The sequence below is a fragment of the Convolutriloba macropyga genome, chromosome 5 (assembly GCF_964194025.1).
Source record: "Convolutriloba macropyga chromosome 5, txConMacr16.3, whole genome shotgun sequence".
NCBI lineage: Eukaryota > Metazoa > Xenacoelomorpha > Acoela > Convolutidae > Convolutriloba > Convolutriloba macropyga.
In genome coordinates this window covers 31,268,671-31,295,140 of record NC_134472.1, presented here as the reverse complement: position 1 = coordinate 31,295,140, position 26,470 = coordinate 31,268,671, and the positions used below count along the sequence as shown (strand labels likewise).

The 26,470-nt window shown below is 36.1% G+C and overlaps 2 protein-coding genes across 2 annotated transcripts in view; one reads left to right on the top strand and one right to left on the bottom strand.

The window, feature by feature from the left end:
• LOC142339330 (transmembrane protease serine 11G-like) overlaps positions 1-12,142 on the bottom strand; it is a 528,023-nt gene extending 515,881 nt beyond the window's left edge. The window contains exons 1-3 of the mRNA XM_075389304.1: positions 11,968-12,142; positions 11,544-11,649; positions 1,954-2,087 (exon numbers count right to left, since the gene is read on the bottom strand). Coding sequence (XP_075245419.1) covers positions 1,954-2,087; positions 11,544-11,649; positions 11,968-12,090 — 363 coding nt within the window. The 5' untranslated portion in view covers positions 12,091-12,142. The remainder of the gene's footprint in view (positions 1-1,953; positions 2,088-11,543; positions 11,650-11,967) is intronic.
• LOC142339328 (syndetin-like) overlaps positions 1-26,470 on the top strand; it is a 299,712-nt gene that overhangs the window by 6,359 nt on the left and 266,883 nt on the right. The gene's annotated exons all lie outside the window — the stretch shown is intronic.

Sequence of the window (26,470 nt, the reverse complement as noted above, 5' to 3'; positions counted from 1 at the left end):
TTGATATCTCTCATTGATGAGACTAAATAACGAAATAAGAAAAAGAACGACAAACAGCAGGCAAAATCCAAAAAGCAATATATTTTATGAAGACAAATGTCTTTAAAGTTTTTGAAAACCATTGGTTGCATTGTGAGTTGCTCCTATAAGTGTTTGTATGCACTTAAATCTTAACTCGTGCCATAGCCAACTTTTAACCAAACTAGCAGATCTATTTACTTCTTTAAAGCATTCCATTTGAACAAGAAAATTTTTTTGCAATTTTTAGCACAATGCGACTCAAAACAATTTTTAATAACAATAACAAAATTTCTATTTAACCTAATCTCTTTGCAATAAAACTGCATTTGAAAAAACTAACAGCAAGCGATACATCTAGAAAAACATCTACAAGCAAAAATCTACATTAGAAAACTTAAGCAACTCGTTAGTTATTTTCCAAAAATTGCAATTTATCAACATGTTTTCTCAACAATTCCTTAGCATAAGTTCGTGGTCAATTCTTGATCCCCTCACGACACCCAAACAAACGGGAAAATACTCAAAATTAAATTTATAAAAACCAGAAATGAAAATTATAAAAAACAGCAGATTTTATTAAATTAATTTAGAAAATAAGTGCTACCAAACCTTTAATTCTTTTCAATTAGTGACAAAAAACTCTACTGGCAACGCTAATTGCTCATCTGAACATGAAAAAATTTTTAAGGCAAAAAGAGAGAGGAAATAGGCAAAAAATCTTGAAAAACTTAAAAGTTAGTCAAAAAATTGTTTACATTTATCATGTTTTCTTCAACTAAAACAAGTTTAAAATGATAACAACAAATATCAAAAAGTCATGAAAGTAATATAAATGGTAAATTCAACCACAAACAACCTCAGACACTAAAAGTATTGAAAAGAGTACAAAAATAGCCAAAAAGTTTCAAAAATGGTCAAAAAAATTACACGTGGAGCTCTAATACATGATTGAGATTGTCAAAAAGGCCGCCAAACAAACTTGTTTGTTAATATCACTTAGAACTTTAGCCAAAGTTATTAAGATCAAGTAAAATTAAAAAACTGCTTCGAAGAAGCTGCACGTGATCAAAATATTTTGGTCGCTTAGCAAAAAATTTTTTACACTCTTCTCGCTCTCTCAAAAAAGCGGCATGGACAGAAAATTCTTTTCTCCCTCTCTCTCTCTCTCTCTCTCTCTCTCTCTCTCTCTCTTCGTTGGTCATCAATTTGTTCAGTGGTTTGAAAAGACACTTAGTTTTTTGCGCGCGGCATTTAGTTTTACATTTTCTTTTAAATACGCTCGAAAAAGTTATCGATGAAAAAGGACCCTCCAATACTACCCTTCGAGTCGTAAGAAAATAAGAAATACAGCACAGCAAAACCATCCAATTACTTTGGATTGTAAAAAATCCACGAACACCGCAATTCAGTTACGCTCAGTTTACAGCTTAAAGTTGCAGCTATAATGAAGGATTAGATAAGATAATAATTATACGCATTCTAGTCATACGCTCTATAAGATAGCAATAAATATTCCCGAAAATATCCACGCCGTTGGCCCCAACTGTCACCCATCGGGAATGAAACAGAATATGAAACGAGTAAAGTTACAAAAATTTCAAAATATGTTCTAGTTTTGTGCAGTACGCACTTTCAGTTAGATTACACAATTATGCTTCATTAAGCTTCCAAACTGAAGGCTATTAAGTTTAATACTAATGCCTGCTATGAATCGCTATATTTATCTCTGATAACTTAAAGCAGTATGACCTAATGACCGGGCTTTATCCTCTACGCATTCAGCGCTAAAAATTACAATTGTTGCAACCATTCACCACATTCACAGCAATTCGTACATTTTTAGCCATTAACACCTCGATCAAGGTTCTAACAACGTTTTGATGTTTTTATCCGTATTCTGGATGGGGGTTTTACAGTCACGCGTTTTCTCACTTTAATTGCGACAATGTCATTCACGTTATTCTTGCTGCGATCGTATCCTGGATGTATGACGCCTTTTTTGATCTTTACTGTTGTAACTCGCCCTCCCTTCTTCGAGAAGTCACCATATGCTATACTCAGTTTACCTAAAACAAACTTTTCATATTACTTTTTCTCTTTACATTGTAAATTATGATTCAATACTCAGCTGTTGCAATAAAATATGCATAGTTATGTTCTAAATAGGCAGTTTCTCAGTGGCACAACAACCTTAACAACCCTAATTGTAAAACGGAATTTGTTTTGCAGATACAAATTTAGCCGCGGCTTTTAAGCAGTTCATTCATAAATTTAGCTCATTTGAATTAGCACATTTAAAATTAGCTTGTATGAATTCATATGTTTATTAAGATCAGGATGCCTCTTTTATATAGCGAATCTCTAAACTCTAGTTTTTTAGTGGACATACAAGACATTAGCGCTTGACTCTCGAAGCAAAGAGTGTAAAACAGCAATAGAAAAATGTGCAAAAAAATGCAAAGATTTCAAACGGCAGATTGATATCTGTACTTTTGAGTCTCAATATCACGGAAAAAGCAAAATTTCATAATAGCGAACTCCGTGAGTAGTCTTAAAATTATGAACCCCCCCCCCCCACTCCTACATAACCAGTCTGTTTGCACCCCTCAAAATGTGTACTTTTTGTTCCTTAGAATCCCTTATTTTAGTAATAATTAACTGCCGGCACCCACAGAAGATTGGATGGATTTCTCGTACCGGTTGTCAAAAAAATTAGTGCCCTTAAGCCAATCCTATGAAAGATAAAAGCAAAAATAGTAAAAACATCCACAATTGTCTGTCTGCTTACATTTTAAGCAAATTTGAATCCGGGTCGGCCATTTTTCTAAAGATGCTTTTTTTGTACAAACATTTTTGAAAAAGAGAATTTTTACTTAAAAATTTACCAAATTTACATAATGAAAAGCGGCATTTTTATTTTTTAAAAAATAGGTATTACAAAAAGCAGAATTTTTCGAAGTAAATTTATATTTCAAATTAAAAGTTTTTTAACAATATTGTTTTCAGAAACGCATTTTTAAAGGACCGTTTTGCAAAAACTGAAAACGAAAAAAGAGAGTTTTTTAAGGATGTTTTTTTGTATAACGGGGTTTGAAAAATGCATTATTAGATCCAAATTATATAATAAGAAAGATGTTTTTGAACAGATAGACATTAAAGAAAGCTTTTTCGTTTGAAACTTAATTGAAAAACTGACATTCAAACGATGTTGTTTTCAGAAACTACATTATCAAAACACATTTTTACAGAAGAAAACTCTTAAAAACTTTTTCTGATTGATGTTTCTTTTACATACTGTTTTTGCAGTAAATTTTTTGGATCTATTCTGTTTTGGCCCCCCAGTGTTTTTTACGCCCTCAGTTATAAATTATATGTTGTTATATAGCACGTTACTATGTAAGAAAAATGCACGTGCTCCTGGGGGGCGTAAAAAATATAAGCTCACTAAGATGGGGAGGCCGAAACAGAACAGATCCATTTTTTTAATCAAAAATAGATAAAATACAACATTTTGTTAAATATTAATATCAAAGTATCAATTTTAAAGTATAGCAGAAACTCGGCTTTTAGGGGTATAAAAATGAATATTGCAAGTTAAATGTCAATTGATCATCTTAGAAATTACTTGTTTTTAGTTCTGAAAATGCACAAAAATTATGAACAAACAATCAGTCAAATGGATAATCACTCAGCTTGCTAGTTTTAGTTACTATATAAGTCAGCAGCTTGGCTCAATTTGCGAGATGGAGGACACTTTACCACTTCGCTTTCATAGCCTTCTAGTTTTTTGCGTCCTAAACTCTTTGGATTATTGACAGCAGAAGCCCTTCTTTTGGCAGTGTTTTAGATACAATACGTCGATTGCTCAGACTTGAGGGAAGTTTTTGCAGATATTGTTTCACTTGCTTCATTAGGAAAAATAAGATTTTGGTCATCTTTATCTCCATTGACTCATGTACTAAAGTTGGTTTTGGCAGACCTCAGTGAAGTACTTTGAACAGCCGGTGCTCTCTGCACCTCTTTTCTTGTATCTTTTGAATCAAATCCAGTTTCCGTAGAAAAAAACAGAAAGGGTATTGCCTTGTCAAGTTTTTGTTACTAAACATGCGGTCAAGTGCGTCCTCTTCTTCTATACTCGAAATAAAACTCTCTGTCAACGACCCAATTGCCCACTCATCGCAATCTCGAGTCTTTTGCTCTTTCAAATTATCAGAACCACCAGAACCACACCAGAGGAATTTCAATTCCTTTGATTCCTAATAAAATCCCATTTGATTTTCCTGCAATGGTCTATAGGACAACTCATAATCGCAGAATTGCGCAGGAACTGATTTGCTTACTTCCATTCTGTCTGAGACTAGAAAAGTTGTGCTTTTTGGTAGTTTTTGAAGTCTACAATTTTCTGTTTTTATGGCATCGAGACTTCTTGCGTGTTCTCGATAGCAAAAATGAACAAAAGAAGCTAACGCAGAATTGAGAATGGTAGATCAGCTACACAATCGAAGCACGTTTTTCTTTTTTTTATAATTTCTGCTTCATCATTGAATTAGGAGATGAAGTAAGCCTTGAGATTTTTTTTATTTTCACAGATTTGATGTTCATTCGCCTCTATAATAAATTAGACAAGACAAAAAATACGCACTCTAATCAATATATGCTCTATAACATAGCAACAAATATGCCGGAAAATTTCACCGCCATTGACGCCCATCGGCATTGAAACTGAACAAGAAACGAGCAAAGTTACTAAAGTTTTGAAATATATTTCAGTTAGATTAATCAATCGTGCTTAATTCAGCTTCTACACTGAAGGCTATTAAGTTCAACACTAATGCCGGCTATGAATCGCTAAATCTAACTATGATAACTTGGAGCAGTATGACATAATAACTGGGCTTTATCCTCACAGCATTGAACGCTGAAAACTGCAAGGGTTGCAACCATTCACAGTATTCAGAATAATTCTATATTTTTTAGTCTTTGAGTTGTAAAAAAAATAGCCCACCAATACAACACATATGAATTGGATTGTAAAAAAACATGAACACTGCGATATAGTTACGCTCAGCTTAGAGTTTTGCAGCTATAAAAAATTAGACAAGAGATTAAATAAGGACTCTAATCAAAATACGCTCTACAACATAGCTACAAATATGCAGAAAAATATCCATACCATTGACGCCCATAGCGAATGAAACAAGAAAAAAACAAAGGTACAAAAATTTTGAAGCATGTTCTAGTTTGGCATAGTACGCAGTTTCAGTTAGATTAAACAATTATGCCTAATTAAGCTTCTAAACTGAAGGCTATTAAGTTTCATACTAATGACTGCTATGAATCACTATATCTAACTCTGCTAATTTAGAGCAGTAAGACCTAATGACCGGGCTTTATCCTCAACGCATTCAACGCTAAAAATTACAATTGTTGCAACCATTCAACACATTCACAGAAATTCTTACATTTTTAGCCATTAACACCTCGATCAAGGTTCTAACAACGTTTTGATGTTCTTATCGGTATTCTGGATGGTGGTTTTACAGTCAGTGAGTCGATACACGTTTTCTCATTTTAATGGCGACTATGTCATTCATTTTATTGTTGCTGCGATTGTAGTCTGATTGAAAGACGCCTTTTTTGATCTTTACTGTTGTAACTTGTCCTCCCTTCGAAAAGTCACCTTATGCTATACACAGTTTACATAAAACACCATTGAAGAGTAGAATTTTTTCGGAATTGAGAATGGTAAGTCAGCAAACCAAGCGAAGCAAGTTTTTCTCTCCTTTATAATTGTTGTATCATTAGTGAATTCGGCGAGGTAAAAGTGAGCCTTGAGATCTTTGTTCAATTTCACAGGTTTGATGTTCATTATTCCGGATTTATGTTTGGTTGAAGGCGTTCGGAAACCTGAATAGAACAGAGTTAAGCTAAGTTTTGTGCTGTAAAAATATATTGCAACAGCGTTCTCTCTGAAGAATTCATATGCTATTTGCGGATTTGCACGATGATTATAATACCCATTTATCCGTTTTTCAGGTTTCTTTTCATAATTTATAAGACAGATGACTTATGTCGAACAGGAAATTGGGAGATGTCCTGGCGATGAAAAATGTTAACAGGTGGGTTTAGAGTTGACAACTTAGGCTTGGAATAAAGAAAGCTTGAAACTGTCTCATGAACATAAGAAATAAGAGCTAGCTAGAGTTGATTTACTGAAAAGAAAAATTGGAACTACAATGAAATGGAATTCTGTACGTGTGCGTTTGCAAAAAATGACATCATAATGACGAAATTGTGACGTAGTTATTACGATAATCTGAATAGCGTTTCAATCAACTGAGTTGTGCGCACTTTGGGTCTGTTTTGTTTTGGCCCCCACACATCAGTGAACTTTTATTTTTTAAGACCACAAGGAGCACCTGGTATTTTCTCACATAGTAAAGTGCTGTACAACCCAACTTTATTTGTAACTGGGCGCCTAAAAAATTGGGGTTGAGAAAACAGAATAGATTCCACACTTTGGTTAAAAAAATAACTAATCACATCTTAAATTGTTTGGATGGAGTTCAGTGACCCCATACATTGCTTAGGCATCCTTAATTGTAGCAATAATACGACGCAATTGGGATAAACTTTGTTACAAAGAGAGCAGCCACTCCCTACGAGGATGAGATTACCTAATTGTCTGAAATTGTGAAGATAGTAGGAAGTAGTTGTTTCAATATTTTTATTTGTCTGCGACATTTTTAGGACTTTTTTTGGAACGAAACTGAGTAGTTTGCGACAAATTTAGGCTCAAAAAACCTAAAGCAGTCCCCTGAGAAGGTTTGTTGTTACAATAGAAAAAGTCAAAATTTCTTAAGTTTGTAAGATCATGAAATAATGGGACTGTTATGAAAAATTTAAATAAAAAGTGATGATGGCAAGATCGTATATTTTTTGACATATTTTAGATAATTATTGGCTAACATTCTGTAAAACTGCTTACAATTTGTGTATTTTTCTCCAATCTTAAAAAACTGGGTATATTTAGGGTTTTTTGAAAAGATTTAGCTACTTTGTGTTGAAAATAGGTATTTTTGGAAAGATTTGCGTGTTTTCGGTTGGCAGAAGTTGGGCATTCATTAAAAATGTGAATTTTTTTGGCAAAAGTTTGGTGTTTTTTACTAGGATTGGTTTATTCTTGGCAATAATTGGACACTTGTCAGCCAATAGTTGGATCTTTTTCGATCTAATGTGGGTAATTGTTGCCGAAATTGGGTATTTTTTGGCAGACTTTGCTTTTTTGACAATTTCGGATAATTTTTTACTTGATTTATGTCATCTTCGTCAACACATGGTTTTTTGGGCAACAACTGCTTGTTTTTTTAGAAAATTTGAGTTTTTTTTTGCAGAAATAGGGTTTTTGGCCAGAATTGGATATCTTTTGCTACAGTTGAGTTTTTTTGGCATAAATTTGGGTAGTTTTTGCTAGGATTGTGTAATTTGTTGCTAGAGTTGATTATTTTTGGCAGGAACTGGATTTTTTTTGGCAAAAATGAGTATTTTGTAGCAAAAATTCGCTATTTTTGGCATTTTCACTTTTTTTGGCAAAACCTGGGTTTATTGAAAGATTTGGTTCTTTTTCAGCAAGAGTTGAGTTCTTCTGACAATAATTGGTAATTTTTAGCAGCAGTTTGAATTTAAAAAAAAAATAATAAGGGTTTTCAGCAAGAATAGTGTGTTTTTTGTTGTAACATGTCCTCCCTTCGAAAAGTCACCTTATGCTATACACAGTTTACATAAAACACCATTGAAGAATAGAATTTTTTCGGAAATGAGAATGGTAGGTCAGCAAACCAAGCGAAGCAAGTTTTTCTCTCCTTTATAATTGTTGTATCATTAGTGAATTCGGCGAGGTAAAAGTGAGCCTTGAGATCTTTGTTCAATTTCACAGGTTTGATGTTCATTATTCCGGATTTATGTTTGGTTGAAGGCGTTCGGAAACTTGAATAGAACAGAGTTAAGCTAAGTTTTGTGCTGTAATAATATATTGCAACAGCGTTCTCTCTGAAGAATTCATATGCTATTTGCGGATTTGCACGATGATTATAATACCCATTTATCCGTTTTCAGGTTTGTTTTCATAATTTATAAGAGAAATGACTTATGTCGAACAGGAAATTGGGAGATGTCCTGGCGATGAAAAATGTTAACAGTTGGGTTTAGAGTTGACAACTTAGGCTTGGAATAAAGAAAGCTTGAAACTGTCTCATGAACATAATAAGAAATAAGAGCTAGCTAGAGCTGATTTACTGAAAAGAAAAATTGGAACAACAAGGAAATGGAATTCTGTACGTGTGCGTTTGCAAAAAATGACATCATAATGACGAAATTGTAACGTAGTTATTACGAAAATCTGAATAGCGTTTCAATCAAGTGAGTTGTGCACACTTTGGGTCTGTTTTGTTTGGCCCCACACATTAGTGAACTTTTATTTTTTAAGACCACAAGGAGCACCTGGTATTTTCTCACATAGTAACGTGCTGTACAACCCAACCTTATTTGTAACTGGGCGCGTAAAAAAATGGGGTTGAGAAAACAGAATAGATTCCACACTTTGGTTAAAAAAACTAATCACATCTTAAATTGTTTAGATGGAGTTCAGTGACCCCATACATTGCTTAGGCATCCCTAATTGTAGCAGTAATACAACGCAACTGGGATAAACTTTATTAAAAAGAGAGCAGCCACTCCCTACGAGGATGAGATCACCTAATTGTCTGAAATTGTTAAGATAGTAGGAAGTAGTTGTTTCAATATTTTGATTTGTCTGCGACATTTTTAGGACTTTTTTGGAACGAAACTGAGTAGTTTGCGACAAATTTAGGCTCAAAAAACCTAAAGCAGTCCCCTGGGAAGGTTTGTTGTTACAATAGAAAAAGTCAAAATTTCTTAAGTTTGTAATATCATGAAATAGTGGGACTGTTATAAAAAATTTAATTAAAAAGTGATGATGGCAAGATCGTATAATTTTTGACAAATTTTAGATAATTATTGGCTAACATTCTGTAAAACTGCTTACAATTTTTGTAATTTTCGCCGATCTTAAAAAAACTGGGTATATTTAGGGTTTTTTTGAAAAGATTTAGCTACTTTGTGTTGAAAATAGGTATTTTTGGAAAGATTTGCGTGTTTTCGGTTGGCAGAAGTTGGGCATTCATTAAAAATGTGAATTTTTTTGGCAAAAGTTTGGTGTTTTTTACTAGGATTGGTTTATTCTTGGCAATAATTGGACACTTGTCAGCCAATAGTTGGATCTTTTTCGATCTAATGTGGGTAATTGTTGCCGAAATTGGGTATTTTTTGGCAGACTTTGCTTTTTTGACAATTTCGGATAATTTTTAGCTTGAATTATGTTATCTTCGTCAACACATGGTTTTCTGGGCAACAACTGCTTGTTTTTTTTAGAAAATTTCAGTACTTTTTTTGCAGAAAGAGGGTTTTTTGGCTAGAATTGGATACCTTTTGCTACAGTTCAGTATTTTTGAAACAAATTTGGGTAGTTTTTGCTTGGATTGTGTAATTTGTTGCTAGAGTTGATTATTTTTGGCAGGAACTGGATTTTTTTTTGGCAAAAATGAGTATTTTGTAGCAAAAATTCGCTATTTTTGGCATTTTCACTTTTTTTGGCAAAACCTGTGTTTATTGAAAGATTTGGTTCTTTTTCAGCAAGAGTTGAGTTCTTCTGACAATAATTGGTTATTTTTAGCAGCAGTTTGAAATTTTTTAAAAAATTTAAGGGTTTTCAGCAAGAATAGTGTGCTTTTTGTCAAGATTTGTGTAAATTGAGAATATTTTTTTGAAAATCTGGAAAAAACAATTATTTGTCGTTCTTCAAATTTTGTCGTCGTTGAATTTTACGTTGAGAAAAAGCATAAAGATGATTTAGATATTATAGCTTCAACAATTTTCGGTTTGAGATTTCAAAATCTAAGCTTCATGAAAATTTCTAACTTGTCCTCTTTGCTCCTCTTTGAAATTTTGCCCCTTGGATTCTACGTTAAAAATTACGCTGTAAATATGTATTGTAACACATAGTTCCAAAAATGGTAACTTGAGTTTTCAGGTTTCAGAAGCTGAAATTTCGGAAAAACCAAAACCCGTAACCTCGTAGTTTTGAAAAGTTACCATTAATTTTTTTTTTATAAACAACCTATCGACAGGTAATATTGAATACCATTCTCGAACTTATTTTGTAGTTTCAGGTTTGAGATGCTAAAACTAAAAAAAATCAAACTTTTCATCTATCATTGACCTTGAAATTATCGCCATTGAGTTCTACTTCCAACAAATACCTATCACGTTGTACTGTAACATACATTAACACAAAAAGAACAGCTTGAGGTTTAAAATTTGAAACAACAGAAAAACAAAAACTGGAGTTTTTCTGATAAAATTCATTAATTAGATAAGATTACATATAGTAAAGCAAATGCATTAGAGTGAAAAATCAATTATAACAACTGGACGGATTTCACCTAGTGTCATTAAAATTATTACCCCTGGGGTAATTATGATAATTTGACAGGTCTATTGTTCTCACTTTTTCAGGTACTTCTTTGGAAAATTGATGAAAACAGGCTGTATGTAATCTTTATACATACATACGTCCTCTTACCCCCAGTCTGGCTCACATATAACTAGTTGTATCCCCTCCACGATAACAGAATGTGACATAAATTACCATAAGTATACGTATTTTTGCATACTACGAGGACTATGGTCTACTCTCAGTTTTGCTGTTGTCCAGAAGACCAAAAAATACTGAAAAAGAAATGATCGGTATGTATTTTTGATTTTCCACGTAAGAACTTGTTGGTATGTTCGGTTTGTTCGGAATGTTCGGTTTCCCACATTACAAACAGTCGTTAGGTTCGGTTTCTAAGATTTGGTGAGTTCGGTTTGAAAAGCATGAACCGTCGGTTTTTTCCATTCAACATTGAGTTTTTGTTTATAGTGTAATCGAATGTGAGGATAAACTTGTAGTCTGAGTTTCAAAACGTACCTCCTGGAGACAACTTCTTCGGAAAAACATGAAATTTAATAGAACTCATTCATAAACTCTTTCCAATTTAAAAATTTAACAGACTTGCTGAACATTGATCGAGCTTTCGTTCATTAAATCACACTCACTTAATCTTGATATGATCATGAGGAATCAAGCATGTAAGTCCTTTTTGTACTAAGACTGAACTAAAGCTGAAACGCTTTGAAAACGACGATGTTGGAACTAGGGTTGGCCAGACGGAAACGGCGTGATCGAAACTTTGTCTAAACTATGAGCTTAGTTGCACAAAACCCCTCTCTGCGCTACCCAAACCCGTCTTGTCCATGCAAGTGTTGGGTCGCGCACCTCATCCTGGGAGTATCAGTCCCACCCTACCCACGCTACTGCATAGAAAAGGTATTACCCCCTCCCCTACCCGGGGACTAAATTTCAGAACAGATCCAAATATCTTCAGAATATTTGAAATAAGAACCTGGTCCGTGGTAGCAATGGGCTGCAGAGAGTGCCAATTGATTCCCGACAATTGCAGCTCCACAGTGATGGCGCCCCGACTTCCGCAGCTGGGCAAAAAAGGGTCTGTCAGTTAGAAGAGGAACTAGATTACATGTTGGTAAAAAAACTAAGTATTTTTCCCCGGCTTGAATCTGGAAAACAAACCAGAGTTGAGATAAATTTTGCCGGACTTAAATTTGTATTAAATAGGACACCATTATCCAGCTTGACAAGGAAATGCTTTCCCTGGTTATGTTTTTAAGAGGTAAAGAGGTGAAAAGTGATTTATTTAAAAAAAGCTATTGAAAACAAAATTTTGTTGACCTGGGCCATTATTGGGTGGGACAAAATTTAGCGGGCTACTAAATGTTTTCCATCTTGAAGTGGGACTTTATCCAGTTCCTCGGTGGGGCTTTATATCCATTCCAAATAGCTCGTTTCGTGAGCCACTTATGGCTGCTGTTGGCAAACCCCAGGCACAAACAAACAACCATTGAAAAAAATGCAGTACAAGAGGAGCGATGCATAATTTAGGAGAACTAATTTCTCAACTTTAGCTGCAACAATTTTCAAATTAAAAAATAAAGACTGAATGATGTCATGCACGACCTTCAGCCTTTAAGTAATAAACTTAACCGCTTTCAAATTCAGACAAGGTGATCAATATTTGCCTTCTTGCAAAATTGCGTAATACTTTGACTTAGTCTGATCGTCAAAAAGTTTTTGACAATTCGTAACTTTCTAAGTACAAAAGGCAACTTTGTTTTTGAACGTGAATGTGTATAAAATTTGGTCTTCCAGTCTCTTGGAATATATGTTTATCATTCTAAATTTTCATCCAACATATTGAAAAAGATCGCACTCCCACTCAACGTTTTTGTTACAACCCCATTTGTCGGGAGAGGAAATATATGCTCAACTGGTTTTTGTTCAGTCAATTTTGGCCGATCCATATATTTGACACAAGAGTTCTCAACCCAGGTTTAGGTCCAGACCCAAATTGAGCTATGATCAGACCCACTCGACCGCACACCCGTGTGTTCCCAGACCGAAATTACAGGGTCTGGACAGCGGTTCAAGCACACAAAAGTCTGGACCATGGTCTGGTTTCGGTCTGATCAGAGGTCAATTCGATCTGATCATAGTCTTTATAGTCTGGACCATGATCTGATTTTGAGTCTGATCATAAGCGCACAATAGCCTGGACCAAGGTCTGCGTTTGGTCTGATCAGAGGACATTTTGGTCTGGAAGGTCTGATCAGAGGTCTGGAAGGTCTGACCTAAACCTGGGAAGGTTGCTCAATATATCTGAATTTTCAGGTCTTAAAATTTCCTGAGCAATTCACCTTTCACGTTAATTTTGTTCACGTTGGGTCATTTTCACCAAAAACTCCGTATTTTTTGTTCAAACTGATCAAAACTCTCTGCAAAGAAACTATTTTAACTATTTTAACCAATTCTCAATAGCTTTGAAATTTCACTAATTTCCCTAACTTTGCAATAAATTAGTTAAAATTGCATACCCTGATGGTATTGGCTTTACTAAGAAAGATTATAAACTGTCGTTGAATGTGGTTTTGCTTCTGAAAATTTTGCTTCTGAAAAAGATGGCGTCAGGACAACATATTTTCCACACTTCGTCCAAATATGTCAAAACCAATGACGAAAACATTGCTGAGAAATTCTTCAAAAAAGGACTATTTGAACTTCCAAAAAATAACAACGCAATAGGCAACTAAAGACCATCTAATTAGCAATTTCATACAAGAAAATTAGCAACCGTGGTACTCTTTCACTAATTTCTTTTATCATTCCAAGTTCTTTCAATTGAACGAAAATCATTTCGTTCGGCCTACATAAGCAAAATACTGATCAGTTTAACTGGCCGCAATATAAGCATAAGCTGTCTTTATATGCAAAGTAAATAATATTTTTGTTGTACGTTTGAAAGTTTTCTTTAAAATAAGATATCCGAAAGAAAACTTTTCAAAACTTCAACTGCCATTGAAAAGGGGGGAAAACGCGATCCAATATCAGAATTTTTTAGCTACAAAAAATCGAGGAGGTCCAATTTAATTTCATAAAAAATTTTTCATGTTTTGCATGCAAAAAAACTCCCAGATGGCATTGGTTCTGGAAAAAAATATAGCCAAAAAATGATATGGTTGTCAAAACCGAGTATCTTGAAACGAGTAACTTTGAGTGCTTTTAGTCCCAAAATCAATTTTTTAAATTTATTGCTTTTATAGTCACTTTGTTTGTTTCAAAGTTTTACATCCAAATTTTGCACTCAATTTGATAATTTAACCTGGAACTAGCAGGCCCGCGAGACCATAAGAAAATTATTTACACGAATAAGATGTTTAAAAGAAGTTAGAGTTTCTGTTTCGCACCGACTCAGGCTTGAACCCATACCCCTCACTGAACAGCCATAGGTCTCACCACTTACACTAACTATGCGTATTGCACTTGGCCTTTGCTCTTTCTAAAGCAAATTTCTGGACAATGGCGTTTGTGACTCACTTGTTTTTGCTATACCGCATGCTTACTGAGCAAGAAAATGTGCATAATAGGTGCTTAACTATGATAGCAATGCGCATCTCAAAACGCATTTTTTATTTGCTAGGTTGCATGATTATGGACACATAAAACATGTTACGGCAGGAGCAATATTAACGATTGTGCTCAATTGCGACTGATGTATAACATAATAAAGGAAGATTAGACAATAAGATTAAAACTGCTTAAACCTTAGTTTCCTATCGACTTTATGGATAATGGCGATAGAACCTAAATCAACAGCTATAAAATAAAACAACCTGTGGTTATCCTATGGAGGACAGAAAAAAATATTTTGATTTTTCCAATTCAGTCTGTTTGAAGCTCTTGGTGTATTCTATTTTGGCCTACCGTTTCCTGTGGTGACTATCTGCTCAACTGGTTTTCCTGATCTTTAAATTTGAGAAGAGAAAAATAGAAGTAAACAAAGGGAAAGAGAGCGAGAGAGAAAAAGGAACGGAAAGAAGGAAAGAGGAGATAGAATGAGAAAGTGAGAAAAAAGGGAAAGGAGGAAAAAGAAACAGAGGCCGAAACACACAAAGAGAGAGAGAGAGAGAGAAAGAGGAGAGGAGAGAGAGAGAGAGAGTTAGAGAGAGAGAAAGAGAGAAAGAAACAAAGAGAGAGAGAGAGAGAGAGAGAGAGAGAGAGACAGAGAGTGAAAGAGAGAAAGAAACCAAAAAGAAGAAGAAGGAGGAAAATTGAATGATCTAATAATTCATTTAGTGGCAGACATACAAACTGGAAAATCCCAGTGGTTTAAGAAAACCATCTTCAAGGATTTGAACTAAAAAAAAAACAAAAAAAGCAAGCCAATGGAAAGAAAAATTGATAAAATGAGAAAACAGTTGCCATTGTTCATCCCCAAACACAAACACACACACACACACACACGCCAACAAACACACACACACAAACACACACAGGAACATGAACCAACTCTCGTCATATGGTGTTGGTTAGAAATTTTCATAACAACAAAAAGAAAGGTTCCCGACACGCGTTCGAACCCCCGACTCTCAGAATAGCAGTCCTCCATCTTACCAACTGCGCTATAAAAACTACAAATAACCCTTTCTCACAATCGCTTTTATTTTTCTCAATAAACATATTTCAGATTGAGAGCAATTGGGATCACGCAAAAATCAAAACAAAGAGCTTGGAAAACTTAGTTAGAAACTAAGAGTGTTCTAGAACAGCGCAGAATCTGTACAGCTAAAATTTTGCAGAAAAACACAAATTTACAATAAGAACTTCATACTCAGATAGGGAGCAATTAAAAAAACACGTAGTACCAAGAACAGTAAATCTTCTCTCTGGGCAAGCATACTTTCAAGCCCTCTTAGACTCGTGTTTACTGCAACTGACTAACAGATTTTTGTCCCAGGTTCGGTTCTCATCCATCAACATTGAGACTTTTATGTCATTGACCTCTCTCGACATTTTCGCTTAACCATGCTGCTCAATCCGGCTCTTAAACATGCGCTTCGAGAGGCCCCTTAAGCATTCAAAAATTTCTTCCAATTTTAGAGCTCACGCGTTTATTATATAGGACGCATTAGCATCCCAGCACAAACACACACAGGAGCATAAAACGACTCAGTGTCGCAAAAAGTGCTCTTGAACAACATGCGGCATGGTGTTGATTAGAAATGTCTACAACAAGGAGAGTACTCGACGACGGTTCGAACCCCCGACCCTCGGAATAGCAGTCCTCCATCTTACCAACTAAGCTATAACAACTACCTACCACCGTTTCCCACAACCGCTTTTATCGTATAAATAAACATATTTCAGATTGAGAGCATTTGAGATCACACAGGAATAAAAAAATATGCTTGAAAAACTTAATTGAAAGCTAAGAGTGTTCTAGGATGGCACAGAATCTGTAGAGCTAAAACTTTGCAGAAAAAATATTTTAAAATAAAAAAATCAAACTTACTTCGGGAGCAATAAAAAAGACGTAGTACTTAAGACTGTAAATCCTCTCTCTGGGTGAGCATGATTTCAAATCCTCTTAAACTCGTGTTAACTGCACCTCACTAACAGTCTTTTGTCCCAGGTTCGGTTCTCAACCATCTACTTTCAGCCTTTTATGTCATTCACCTCTCTCGACTTTTTTGCTTTACCATGCTGCTCATTGTGACTCTTAAACATGAGCTTCGAGAGGCCCCTTAATCATGCGTAAATTTTGTCCGGTTTTAGATCTTACGCGTTTAATAAATAGGATTAGCATTTTTCATCCCCTAAACACACACACAGGAACATAAAACGATTCAGCGTTGCAAGAAGTTCTCTCGAACAACAGGCGGCATGGTGTTAATTAGAAAGTTTCATGTCTACAGAAGCGGGGTACCTGATACGGTTCGAGCCCTCTACCCTCCCAATAGCAGTCCTCCATCTTCCCAACTGCGCTATAACGACTACATACCATCGTTTCTCACGATCGCTTTTATTGTAATAATAAACATGTTTCAGATTGAGAGCATTTGAGATCACACAAAAATCAAAAACTAAAGCGTGAAAAACTTGATTGAAAGCTAAGAGTGTTCTGAAATAGCAAAGAATCTGTAAAGCTAAAATTTTGCAGATAAACAGGTTTACAATAAGAACTTCGAACTTAGTTCGGGAGCATTTAAAAAACATATAGTACCCAGGGCAGTAAATCCTCCCTCTGGACGAATATAATTTCAAGCCCTCTCAGCCTCGTGATAATTGCACCTGACTGACAGACCTTTGTCCCAGCTTCTGTTCTCACTCATCTACTTTGAACCTTTTATATTAATGACATCTTTCGACATTTTCGTTTAACCGTGCTGCTCAATGTGCTTCCTAATCATTCGCTTCAAGAGTCCTCTTAAAAATGCAAATATTTTGTCCCATTTTATAGCTCACGCTTTTACTTTGTAGGATAAGCATTTTCATCCCCCAAACAAACACAGGAACAGAACGAATCAGCGTTGCAAGAAGTTCTCTCGAACAACAGGCGGCATGGAAATTATTAGAAATTTTCATATCTACAAAAGCGAGGGTACCTGACACGGGTTCGAACCCTCGACCCTCAGAATAGCAGTCTTCCATCTTCCCAACTGCGCTATAACGACTACATACCATCGTTTCTCACGATTGCTTTTATTGTATTAATCAAGATGTTTCAGATTGAGAGCATTTGAGATCACACAAAAGTCAAAAACTAAAGCGTGAAAAACTTAGTTGAAGGCTAAGATTGTTCTAGAATAGCACAGAATCTGTGAAGCTAAAATGTTGCAGAAAAACACGTTTGCAATAAGAACTTCAAACTTAGTTCGGGAGCATTCAAGAAGCACGTAGTACCCAGGGCAGTAGTACCCATCCTCTTTCTCTCTCTCTCTCTCTCTCTCTCTCTCTGCGCGAGCATAGTTTCAAGCCCTCTTAGCCTAGCGGTAACGGCAACTGACTAATAGACTTTTGTCCCAGGTTCGCTTCTCACCCATCTACTTTGAGCCTTTTAGGTCATTGACCTCTCTCAATATCTTCGCTTATCCATGCCGCTCAATGCGGCTCATAAACATGCGCTTCGAGAGTCCCCTTATACATGCATAAGTTTTGTCCCATTTTTTAGCTCACGCTTTTACTTTGTAGGATTAGCATTTTTCATCCCCCTAACAAACACAGGAACAAAACGAATCAGCGTTGCAAGAAGTTCTCTCGAACAACAGGCGGCATGGTGTTTATTAGAAATTTTCATGTCTACAAAAGCGAGGGTACCTGATACGGGTTTGAACCCTCGACCCTCAGAATAGCATTCCTCCATCTTACCAACTGCGCTATAACAGCTACACACCACCGTTTCTCACAACCGCTTTTATCGTATAAACAAACATATTTGAGTTTGAGAGCATTTGGGATCACACAAAAGAAAAAAGTAAAGCGTGAAAAATTTAGTTGAAAGCTAAGAGTGTTCTAGAATAGCACAGAATCTGTAAAGCTAAAATTTTGCAGAAAAACACGATTACAATAACAACTTCAAACTTAGTGCGGGAGCATTTAAAAAACATGTAGTACCCAGGGCAGTAAATCCTCCCTCTGGGCGAGTATAATTTCAAGCCCTCTTAGCATCGCGGTAACGCCAACTGACTAACAGACTTTTGTCCCAGTTTCTGTTCTCACCCATCTACTTTGAGCCTTTTATATTATTGACATCTCCCGACATTTTCGCTTAACCGTGCTGCTCAATGTGCTTCCTAATCATTCGCTTCGAAAGGCCTCTTAAACATGCAAACATTTATTCCCATTTCATAGCTCACGCTTTTACTTTGTAGGATTAGCATTTTTGATCCCCCAAACAAACACAGGAACAAAACGAATCAGCGTTGCAAGAAGTTCTCTTTAACAACCGGCGGCATGGTGTTTATTAGAAATTTTCATGTCTACAAAAGCGAGGGTACCTGACACGGATTTGAACCCTCGACCCTCAGAGTAGCAGTCCTCCATCTTACCAACTGCGCTATAACAGCTACATACCACCGTTTCTCACAACCGCTTTTATCGTATAAACAAACATATTTCAGTTTGAGAGCATTTGGGATCACACAAAAAGAAAAAGTAAAGCGTGAAAAATTTAGTTGAAAGCTAAGTGTGTTCTAGAATAGCGCAGAATCTGTAAAGCTAAAAATTTTCAGAAAAACAAGTTTACAACAAGAACTTCAAACATAGTTCGGGAGCATTCAAGAAGCACGTAGTACCCAGTACAGTAGTACCCATCCTCTTTCTCTCTCTCTCTCTCTCTCTCTCTGGGCGAGCATATTTTCAGGCCCTCTTAGCCTCGTGATAATTGCACTTGACTAACAGACTTTTGTCCCAGCTTCTGTTCTCACCCATCTACTTTGAGCCTTTTTTATTATTGACATCTCTCGACATTTTCGCATAACCGTGCTGCTCAATGTGCTTCCTAATCATTCGCTTCGAGAGGCCTCTTAAACATGCAAACAGTTTGTCCCATTTTATAGCTCACGCTTTTACTTTGTAGGATTAGCATTTTTCATCCCCCAAACAAAGACAGGAACAAAACGAATCAGCGTTGCAAGAAGTTCTCTCGAACAACAGGCGGCATGGTGTTTATTAGAAATTTTCATGTCTACAAAAGCGAGGGTACCTGACACGGGTTCGAACCCTCGACCCTCAGAATAGCAGTCCTCCATCTTACCAACTGCGCTATAACAGCTATATACCACCGTTTCTCACAACCGCTTTTATCGTTTAAATAAACATATTTCATTTTGAGAGCATTCGGGATCACACAAAAAGAAAAATTAAAGCATGAAAAACTTAGTTGAAAGCTAAGAGTGTTCTAGAATAGCACAGAATCTGTAAAGCTAAAAAATTTGCAGAAAAACACGTTTACAACAAGAACTTCAAACATAGTTCGGGAGCATTCAAGAAGCACGTAGTACCCAGTACAGTAGTACCCATCCTCTTTCTGTCTCTCTCTCTCTCTCTCTCTCTCTCTCTCTCTCTGGGCGAGCATACTTTCCAGCACTCTTAGCCTCGTGATAATTGCACTTGACTAACAGACTTTTGTCCCAGCTTCTGTTCTCACGCATCTACTTTGAGCCTTTTTTATTATTGACATTTTCGCTTAACCGTGCTGCTCAATGTGATTCCTAATCATTCGCTTCGAGAGGCCTCTTAAACATGCAAACAGTTTGTCCCATTTTATAGCTCACGCTTTTACTTTGTGGGATTAGCATTTTTCATCCCCCAAACAAACACAGGAACAAAACGAATCAGCGTTGCAAGAAGTTCTCTCGAACAACAGGCGGCATGGTGTTTATTAGAAATTTTCATGTCTACAAAAGCGAGGGTACCTGACACGGGTTCGAACCCTCGACCCTCAGAATAGCAGTCCTCCATCTTACCAACTGCGCTATAACAGCTATATACCACCGTTTCTCACAACCGCTTTTATCGTTTAAATAAACATATTTCAGTTTGAGAGCATTCGGGATCACACAAAAAAAAATTAAAGCATGAAAAACTTAGTTGAAAGCTAAGAGTGTTCTAGAATAGCACAGAATCTGTAAAGCTAAAAAATTTGCAGAAAAACACGTTTACAACAAGAACTTCAAACATAGTTCGGGAGCATTCAAGAAGCACGTAGTACCCAGTACAGTAGTACCCATCCTCTTTCTGTCTCTCTCTCTCTCTCTCTCTCTCTCTCTCTCTCTCTCTCTGGGCGAGCATACTTTCCAGCACTCTTAGCCTCGTGATAATTGCACTTGACTAACAGACTTTTGTCCCAGCTTCTGTTCTCACGCATCTACTTTGAGCCTTTTTTATTATTGACATCTCTCGACATTTTCGCTTAACCGTGCTGCTCAATGTGATTCCTAATCATTCGCTTCGAGAGGCCTCTTAAACATGCAAACAGTTTGTCCCATTTTTTAGCTCACTCTTTTACTTTGTAGGATTAGCATTTTTCATCCCCCTAACAAACACAGGAACAAAACGAATCAGTGTTGCAAGAAGTTCTCTCGAACAACAGGCGGCATGGTGTTTATTAGAAATTTTCATGTCTACAAAAGCGAGGGTACTTGATACGGGTTCGAACCCTCGACCCTCAGAATAGCAGTCCTCCATCTTACCAACTGCGCTATATCAGCTACATACTACCGTTTCTCACAACCGCTTTTATCGTATAAATAAACATATTTCAGATTGAGAGCATTTGAGATCACACAGGAATAAAAAATATGCTTGAAAACCTTAATTGAAAGCTAAGAGTGTTCTAGGATGGCACAGAATCTGTAGAGCTAAAACTTTGCAGAAAAAATCTTTTAAAAAAAAAATCAAATTTACTTCGGGAGCAATAAAAAAGACGTAGTACTTAAGACAGTAAATCCTCTCTCAGGGCGAGCATGATTTCAAATCCTCTTGAACTCGTGTTAACTGCACCTCACTAACAGTCTTTTGTCCCAGGTTCGGTTCTCAACCATCTACTTTCAGCCTTTTATGTCATTCACCTCTCTCGACGTTTTTGCTCAACCATGCTGCTCAATGTGACTCTTAAACATGAGCTTCGAGAGGCCCCTTAATCATGCATAAACTTTGTCCGATTTTAGATCTCACGCGTTTAATAAAAAGGATTAGTATTTAGTCCCCTAAACACACACACAGGAACATAAAACGACTCAGCGTTGCAAGAAGTTCTCTCGAACAACAGGCGGCATGGTGTTAATTAGAAAGTTTCATGTCTACAAAAGCGGGGTACCCGATACGGTTCGAGCCCTCTACCCTCCCAATAGCAGTCCTCCATCTTCCCAGCTGCGCTATAACAACAACATACCATCTTTTCTCACGATCGCTTTTATTGTATTAATAAACATGTTTCAGATTGAGAGCATTTGAGATCACACAAAAATCAAAAACTAAAGCGTGAAAAACTTGATTGAAAGCTAAGAGTGTTCTAGAATAGCACAGAATCTGTAAAGCTAAAATTTTGCAGAAAAACACGTTTACAATAAGAACTTCAGACTTGGTTCGGGAGCATTTAAAAAACATGTAGTACCCAGGGCAGTAAATCCTCCCTTTGGGCGAGTATAATTTCAAGCCCTCTTAGCCTAGCGGTAACGGCAACTGACTAATAGACTTTTGTCTCAGGTTCACTTCTCACCCATCTACTTTGAGCCTTTTAGGTCATTGACCTCTCTCAAAATCTTTGCTTAACCATGCCGCTCAATGCGGCTCATAAACATGCGCTTCGAGAGTCCCCTTATACATGCATAAGTTTTGTCCCATTTTAGAGCTCGCGCGTTCAATAAATAGGATTAGCATTTTTCATCCCCCAAACACACACACACAGGAACATAAAACGACTCAGCGTTGCAAGAAGTTCTCTCGAACAACAGGCGGCATGGTGTTAATTAGAAAGTTTCATGTCTACAAACGCGGCGTACCCGATACGGGTTCGAGCCATCTACCCTCAAAATACCAGTCTTCCATATTACCAACTGCGCTTTAATGACTAAAAACAGCCCTTTCTCAAAAACGCTTTTATCGTATCAATAAACATGTTTCAGTTTGAGAGCGTTTGGGATCACACAAAAAGAAAAAGTAAAGCGTGAAAAACTTAGTTGAAAGCTAAGAGTGTTCTAGAATAGCGCAGAATCTGTAAAGCTAAAAATTTGCAGAAAAACAGGTTTACAACAAGAAATTCAAACTTAGTTCGGGAGCATTCAAGAAGCACGTAGTACCCAGGACATTAGTACCCATCTTCTTTCTCTCTCTCTCTCTCTCTCTCTTTCTGTCTCTCTCTCTCTATGGGCGAGCATACTTTCAAGCCCTCTTAGCCTCGTGATAATTGCACCTGACTAAAAGACTTTTGTCCCAGCTTCTGTTCTCACTCATCTACTTTGAGCCTTTTGTATTATTGACATCTCCCGACATTTTCGCTTAACCGTGCTGCTCAATGTGCTTCCTAATCATTCGCTTCGAGAGGCCTCTTAAACATGCAAACATTTAGTCCCATTTTACAGCTCACGCTTTTACTTTGTAGGATTAGCATTTTTCATCCCCCTAACAAACACAGGAACAAAACGAATCAGCGTTGCAAGAAGTTCTCTCGAACAACAGGCGGCATGGTGTTTATTAGAAATTTTCATGTCTACAAAAGCGAGGGTACCTGACACGGGTTCGAACCCTCGACCCTCAGAATAGCAGTCCTCCATCTTCCCAACTGCGGTATAACGACTGCATACCATCGTTTCTCACGATCGCTTTTATTGTATTAATAAACATGTTTCAGATTGAGAGGATTTGAGATCACACAAAAATCAAAAACTAAAGCGTGAAAATCTTAGTTGAAAGCTAAGAGTGTTCTAGAATAGCACAGAATCTGTAAAGCTAAAATTTTGCAGAAAAACACGTTTACAATAAGAACTTCAAACTTAGTTCGGGAGCATTTAAAAAACATGTAGAACCCAGGGCAGTAAACCCTCCCTCTGGGCGAGTATAAGTTCAAGCCCTCTTAGCTTCGCGGTAACGGCAACTGACTAATAGACTTTTGTCCCAGGTTCGATTCTCACCCATCTACTTTGAGCCTTTTAGGTCATTGACCTCTCTCAATATGTTCGCTTAACCATTCCGCTCAATGCGGCTCATAAACATGCGCTTCAAGAATCCCCTTAATTATGCAAAAATTTTGTCCCACTTTAGAGCTCACTTGTTTTATATAAAGGATTATTGCTATTATACGTAATCTTCTTTGAAAGAAACAACTGCACATGGGTATCATGGAAAAATTACTCCCAAACTAATTTTTGTTTAGATTTTGGTATCTTTGAAACTAAAGCTGATTGTTTATCAGGAGGTTTTTTAGGCTCTTCTACGAACTTTGTGCTGGATTGCCTGTTCCATATGAAAAATGGCGGCAATTTGAAACTAATTAGCAACTAATTTTTGGACAATTTAATTCACCAAAGAAATGGTCTGATGGGACATGTTTTCGAAATGATGAACTATGTCTAACTAAGAATAGGTGACAGTAAAATTATTTATAATTAGATGTTATCCGAATAAGATTTATCCGAATAGGATTTTTCCGAATTCCCAATTAAATAGGGTACGTTACACTACTATTTATTGGATTTAATTGACCTACCGATGCTAATGACTAAGAAAAAATAGGAACAATAGGTTTTACAGAAAAATAATTAAATTTTCAAAAATTTGCGTATGTACTCCCTTTTTATATCTGAAAAAAATTGTTGTCTTTTTTATAACGTAATTTCGTATTTTGAAATTTTGTTTGCTTGAATAAGGACGAGTTTTAGCCTGAAGGATCTCAAAAATTCTCGAGTATAGAAAACATTGTAATTCTAAAGTTTAGTTTTCAAGTTTTTGTCTCTCTCCCGCCCTCCTTTTCTCTCTCTGTTTCTCTCTCTCCCTCTTTCTTTCTTTCTTTCTTTTTTTCTCTTTTTCTCACATAAAATCTAGATTCAACAATTCAAAACATTCTTATAAAAATGAGCTAATCACTGTTTTCTGTACGCTGCAGAAAATAACCATGATTTCATGTAGTACCCAGGGCAGTAAATCCTCCCTCTGGGTGAGCATATTTTCAAGCCCTCTTAGCCTCGTGGTAACGGCAACTGACTAATAGTCTTTTGTCCCAGGTTCGGTTCTCACCCATCTACTTTGAGCCTTTTAGGTCATTGACCTCTCTCAGTATGTCCGCTTAATGATGCCGCTCAATGGGGCTCTTAAACATGCGCTTCGAGAGGCCCCTTAAACATGCAAAAATATTGTCCCACTTTAGAGCTCACTTGTTTAATATATAAGATGATCGCTATTTTAAGTTATCTTCTTTGAAAGAAACAACTGCATCTGTTTATCATAGAAAAATTACTCGTAAAACTAATTTTTGCTTGTTTTTTGGTATCTTTGATGCTAAAGCGGATTGTTTATCAGCAGGTTCTTTAAGCTCTTCTACGAATTGTGTGCTGGATTGCATGTTCTCTCTAAAAATGGAGGCAATTTGAAATTAAATAGCAACTAATTATTGTTCAATTTAAGTTTCACTAAAGAAAGGGTCTGATGTGACATCATGTTTTCGAAATGATGAACTATGTCTAATTGAGAATAGGTGGAATTAAAAATATCTATGATTAGATGTTATCCGAATAAGATTTAACCGAATAAGATTTATACGAATAAGATTTATCCTAATAAGATTTATCCGAAGTCCCAATTAAATGGCGTTTACGTTACACTACTAACTGTTGGATTTAATTGAGCTACCGATGCTAATGACTAAGAAAAAATAGGAGCGATAGGAGGTTTTACAGAAAAATAACTAATTTTTCAAAAATTTGCGTATGTACTCCCTTTTTATTTCGAAAAAAAATTGTTTTTTTATAACGTATTTTGAAATTTTGTTTGCTTGAATAAGGACGAGTTTTAGCCTGAAGGATCTCAAAATTTCTCGAGTATAGAAAACATTGTAATTCTAAAGTTTAGTTTTCAAGATTTTCTCTCTCTCTCCCGCCCTCCTTTTCTCTCTCTCTCTCTCTCTCCCTCTTTCTTTCTGTCTCTCTCTCTCTCTGTCTGTCTGTCTGTCTCTCTCTCTCTCTCTCTCTCTCTCTCTCTGTTTTTCTCTCTTTTTCTCACTTAAAATCCAGATTCAACAATTCAAAACACTCTTATAAACATGAGCTAATCACTGTTTTCTGTTCGCTGCAGAAAACAACATTGAATTGAGTTCAAAGAGCAGGTCTTTTTTTTTGTTATTATAAACGGTTTTCAAAAGCTTTTGAAAGAATTTTATATTTGTTTAATTGATTTTTCTGTACATTTTAGTCCACAAATTTATCGCAGATTAAAATCAAGATACAGAAACAATGGATGTCTTTGGGTAATTAAGTTGATATGAGACTTTCGGCGACGGAAATATTTTGTTACGTGACGGTTGCGTCAAAAGTGAAGACATTTTCTCTCCATATGTGTCAGCAGGTTCAAACGTTTAGTTATTGCACATAATGTTTACTTACCGCCTTATAAAGCAAAACTTCAACTACTAACCCCGATGGTAAAATTCTAACATAGGTACAAGGAAAGTTTTTGTAAATATCCTTCAAATTGAAACAATACATCAACGCAACAACAAAGTTCACAATCATTAAATTGAGAAGAAACGTAAAATTCGAAAAAACAGCCTAGATAATCCCGCAAACTTTTCGCAGAAGGAATCTGATTGAACTAACTGACGTCACCAATTTTGAACTTTATAAACTTAATCGGTTTTTCAGGCTCTGGAACGACAGGCGGGGGCAATTTAATTTAGCGATGTAGCATTGATTTTTTTATGGTTGCAAAAACACCGACCTCATTGGGTATCAAACCCGGGACCTCCAAGATAGCAATCTGACATCTTAATCATTAAACTAAAATGGCGTTGATCGTCAATGGCTTTGAGATTACCCAAAAACAAAGACCTAAAATGTGAAAATGTCATCCAAGAAGTCAAAGACATTCTTGAACAAAAGAGCAAAAGAGAAAAATGTGCATATAGAAGAGCAACACGTATACACTAATTGCTTCAAACTTTGTTTGCGAGTAATTTATAAATCTATTGGACAAAAAGATCTTGGTGACACAAAACCATTGAAATTCTTGCTAAAACTGTTCAAAGTTTTTGCTCAGAGGTGTCGAAAACAAACTTTACCAAATCCCTTAACAGTAATAAGTTAGCGTTACAAATAATGACATCCTCAAAATGAAATTTTTAAATTTAAAATACAAATTTACACTCAATCATTATCGCAACTTTTCCAAATTCTTCCACTGTTACCACAGTTTGAAATTATATGCGAAAAA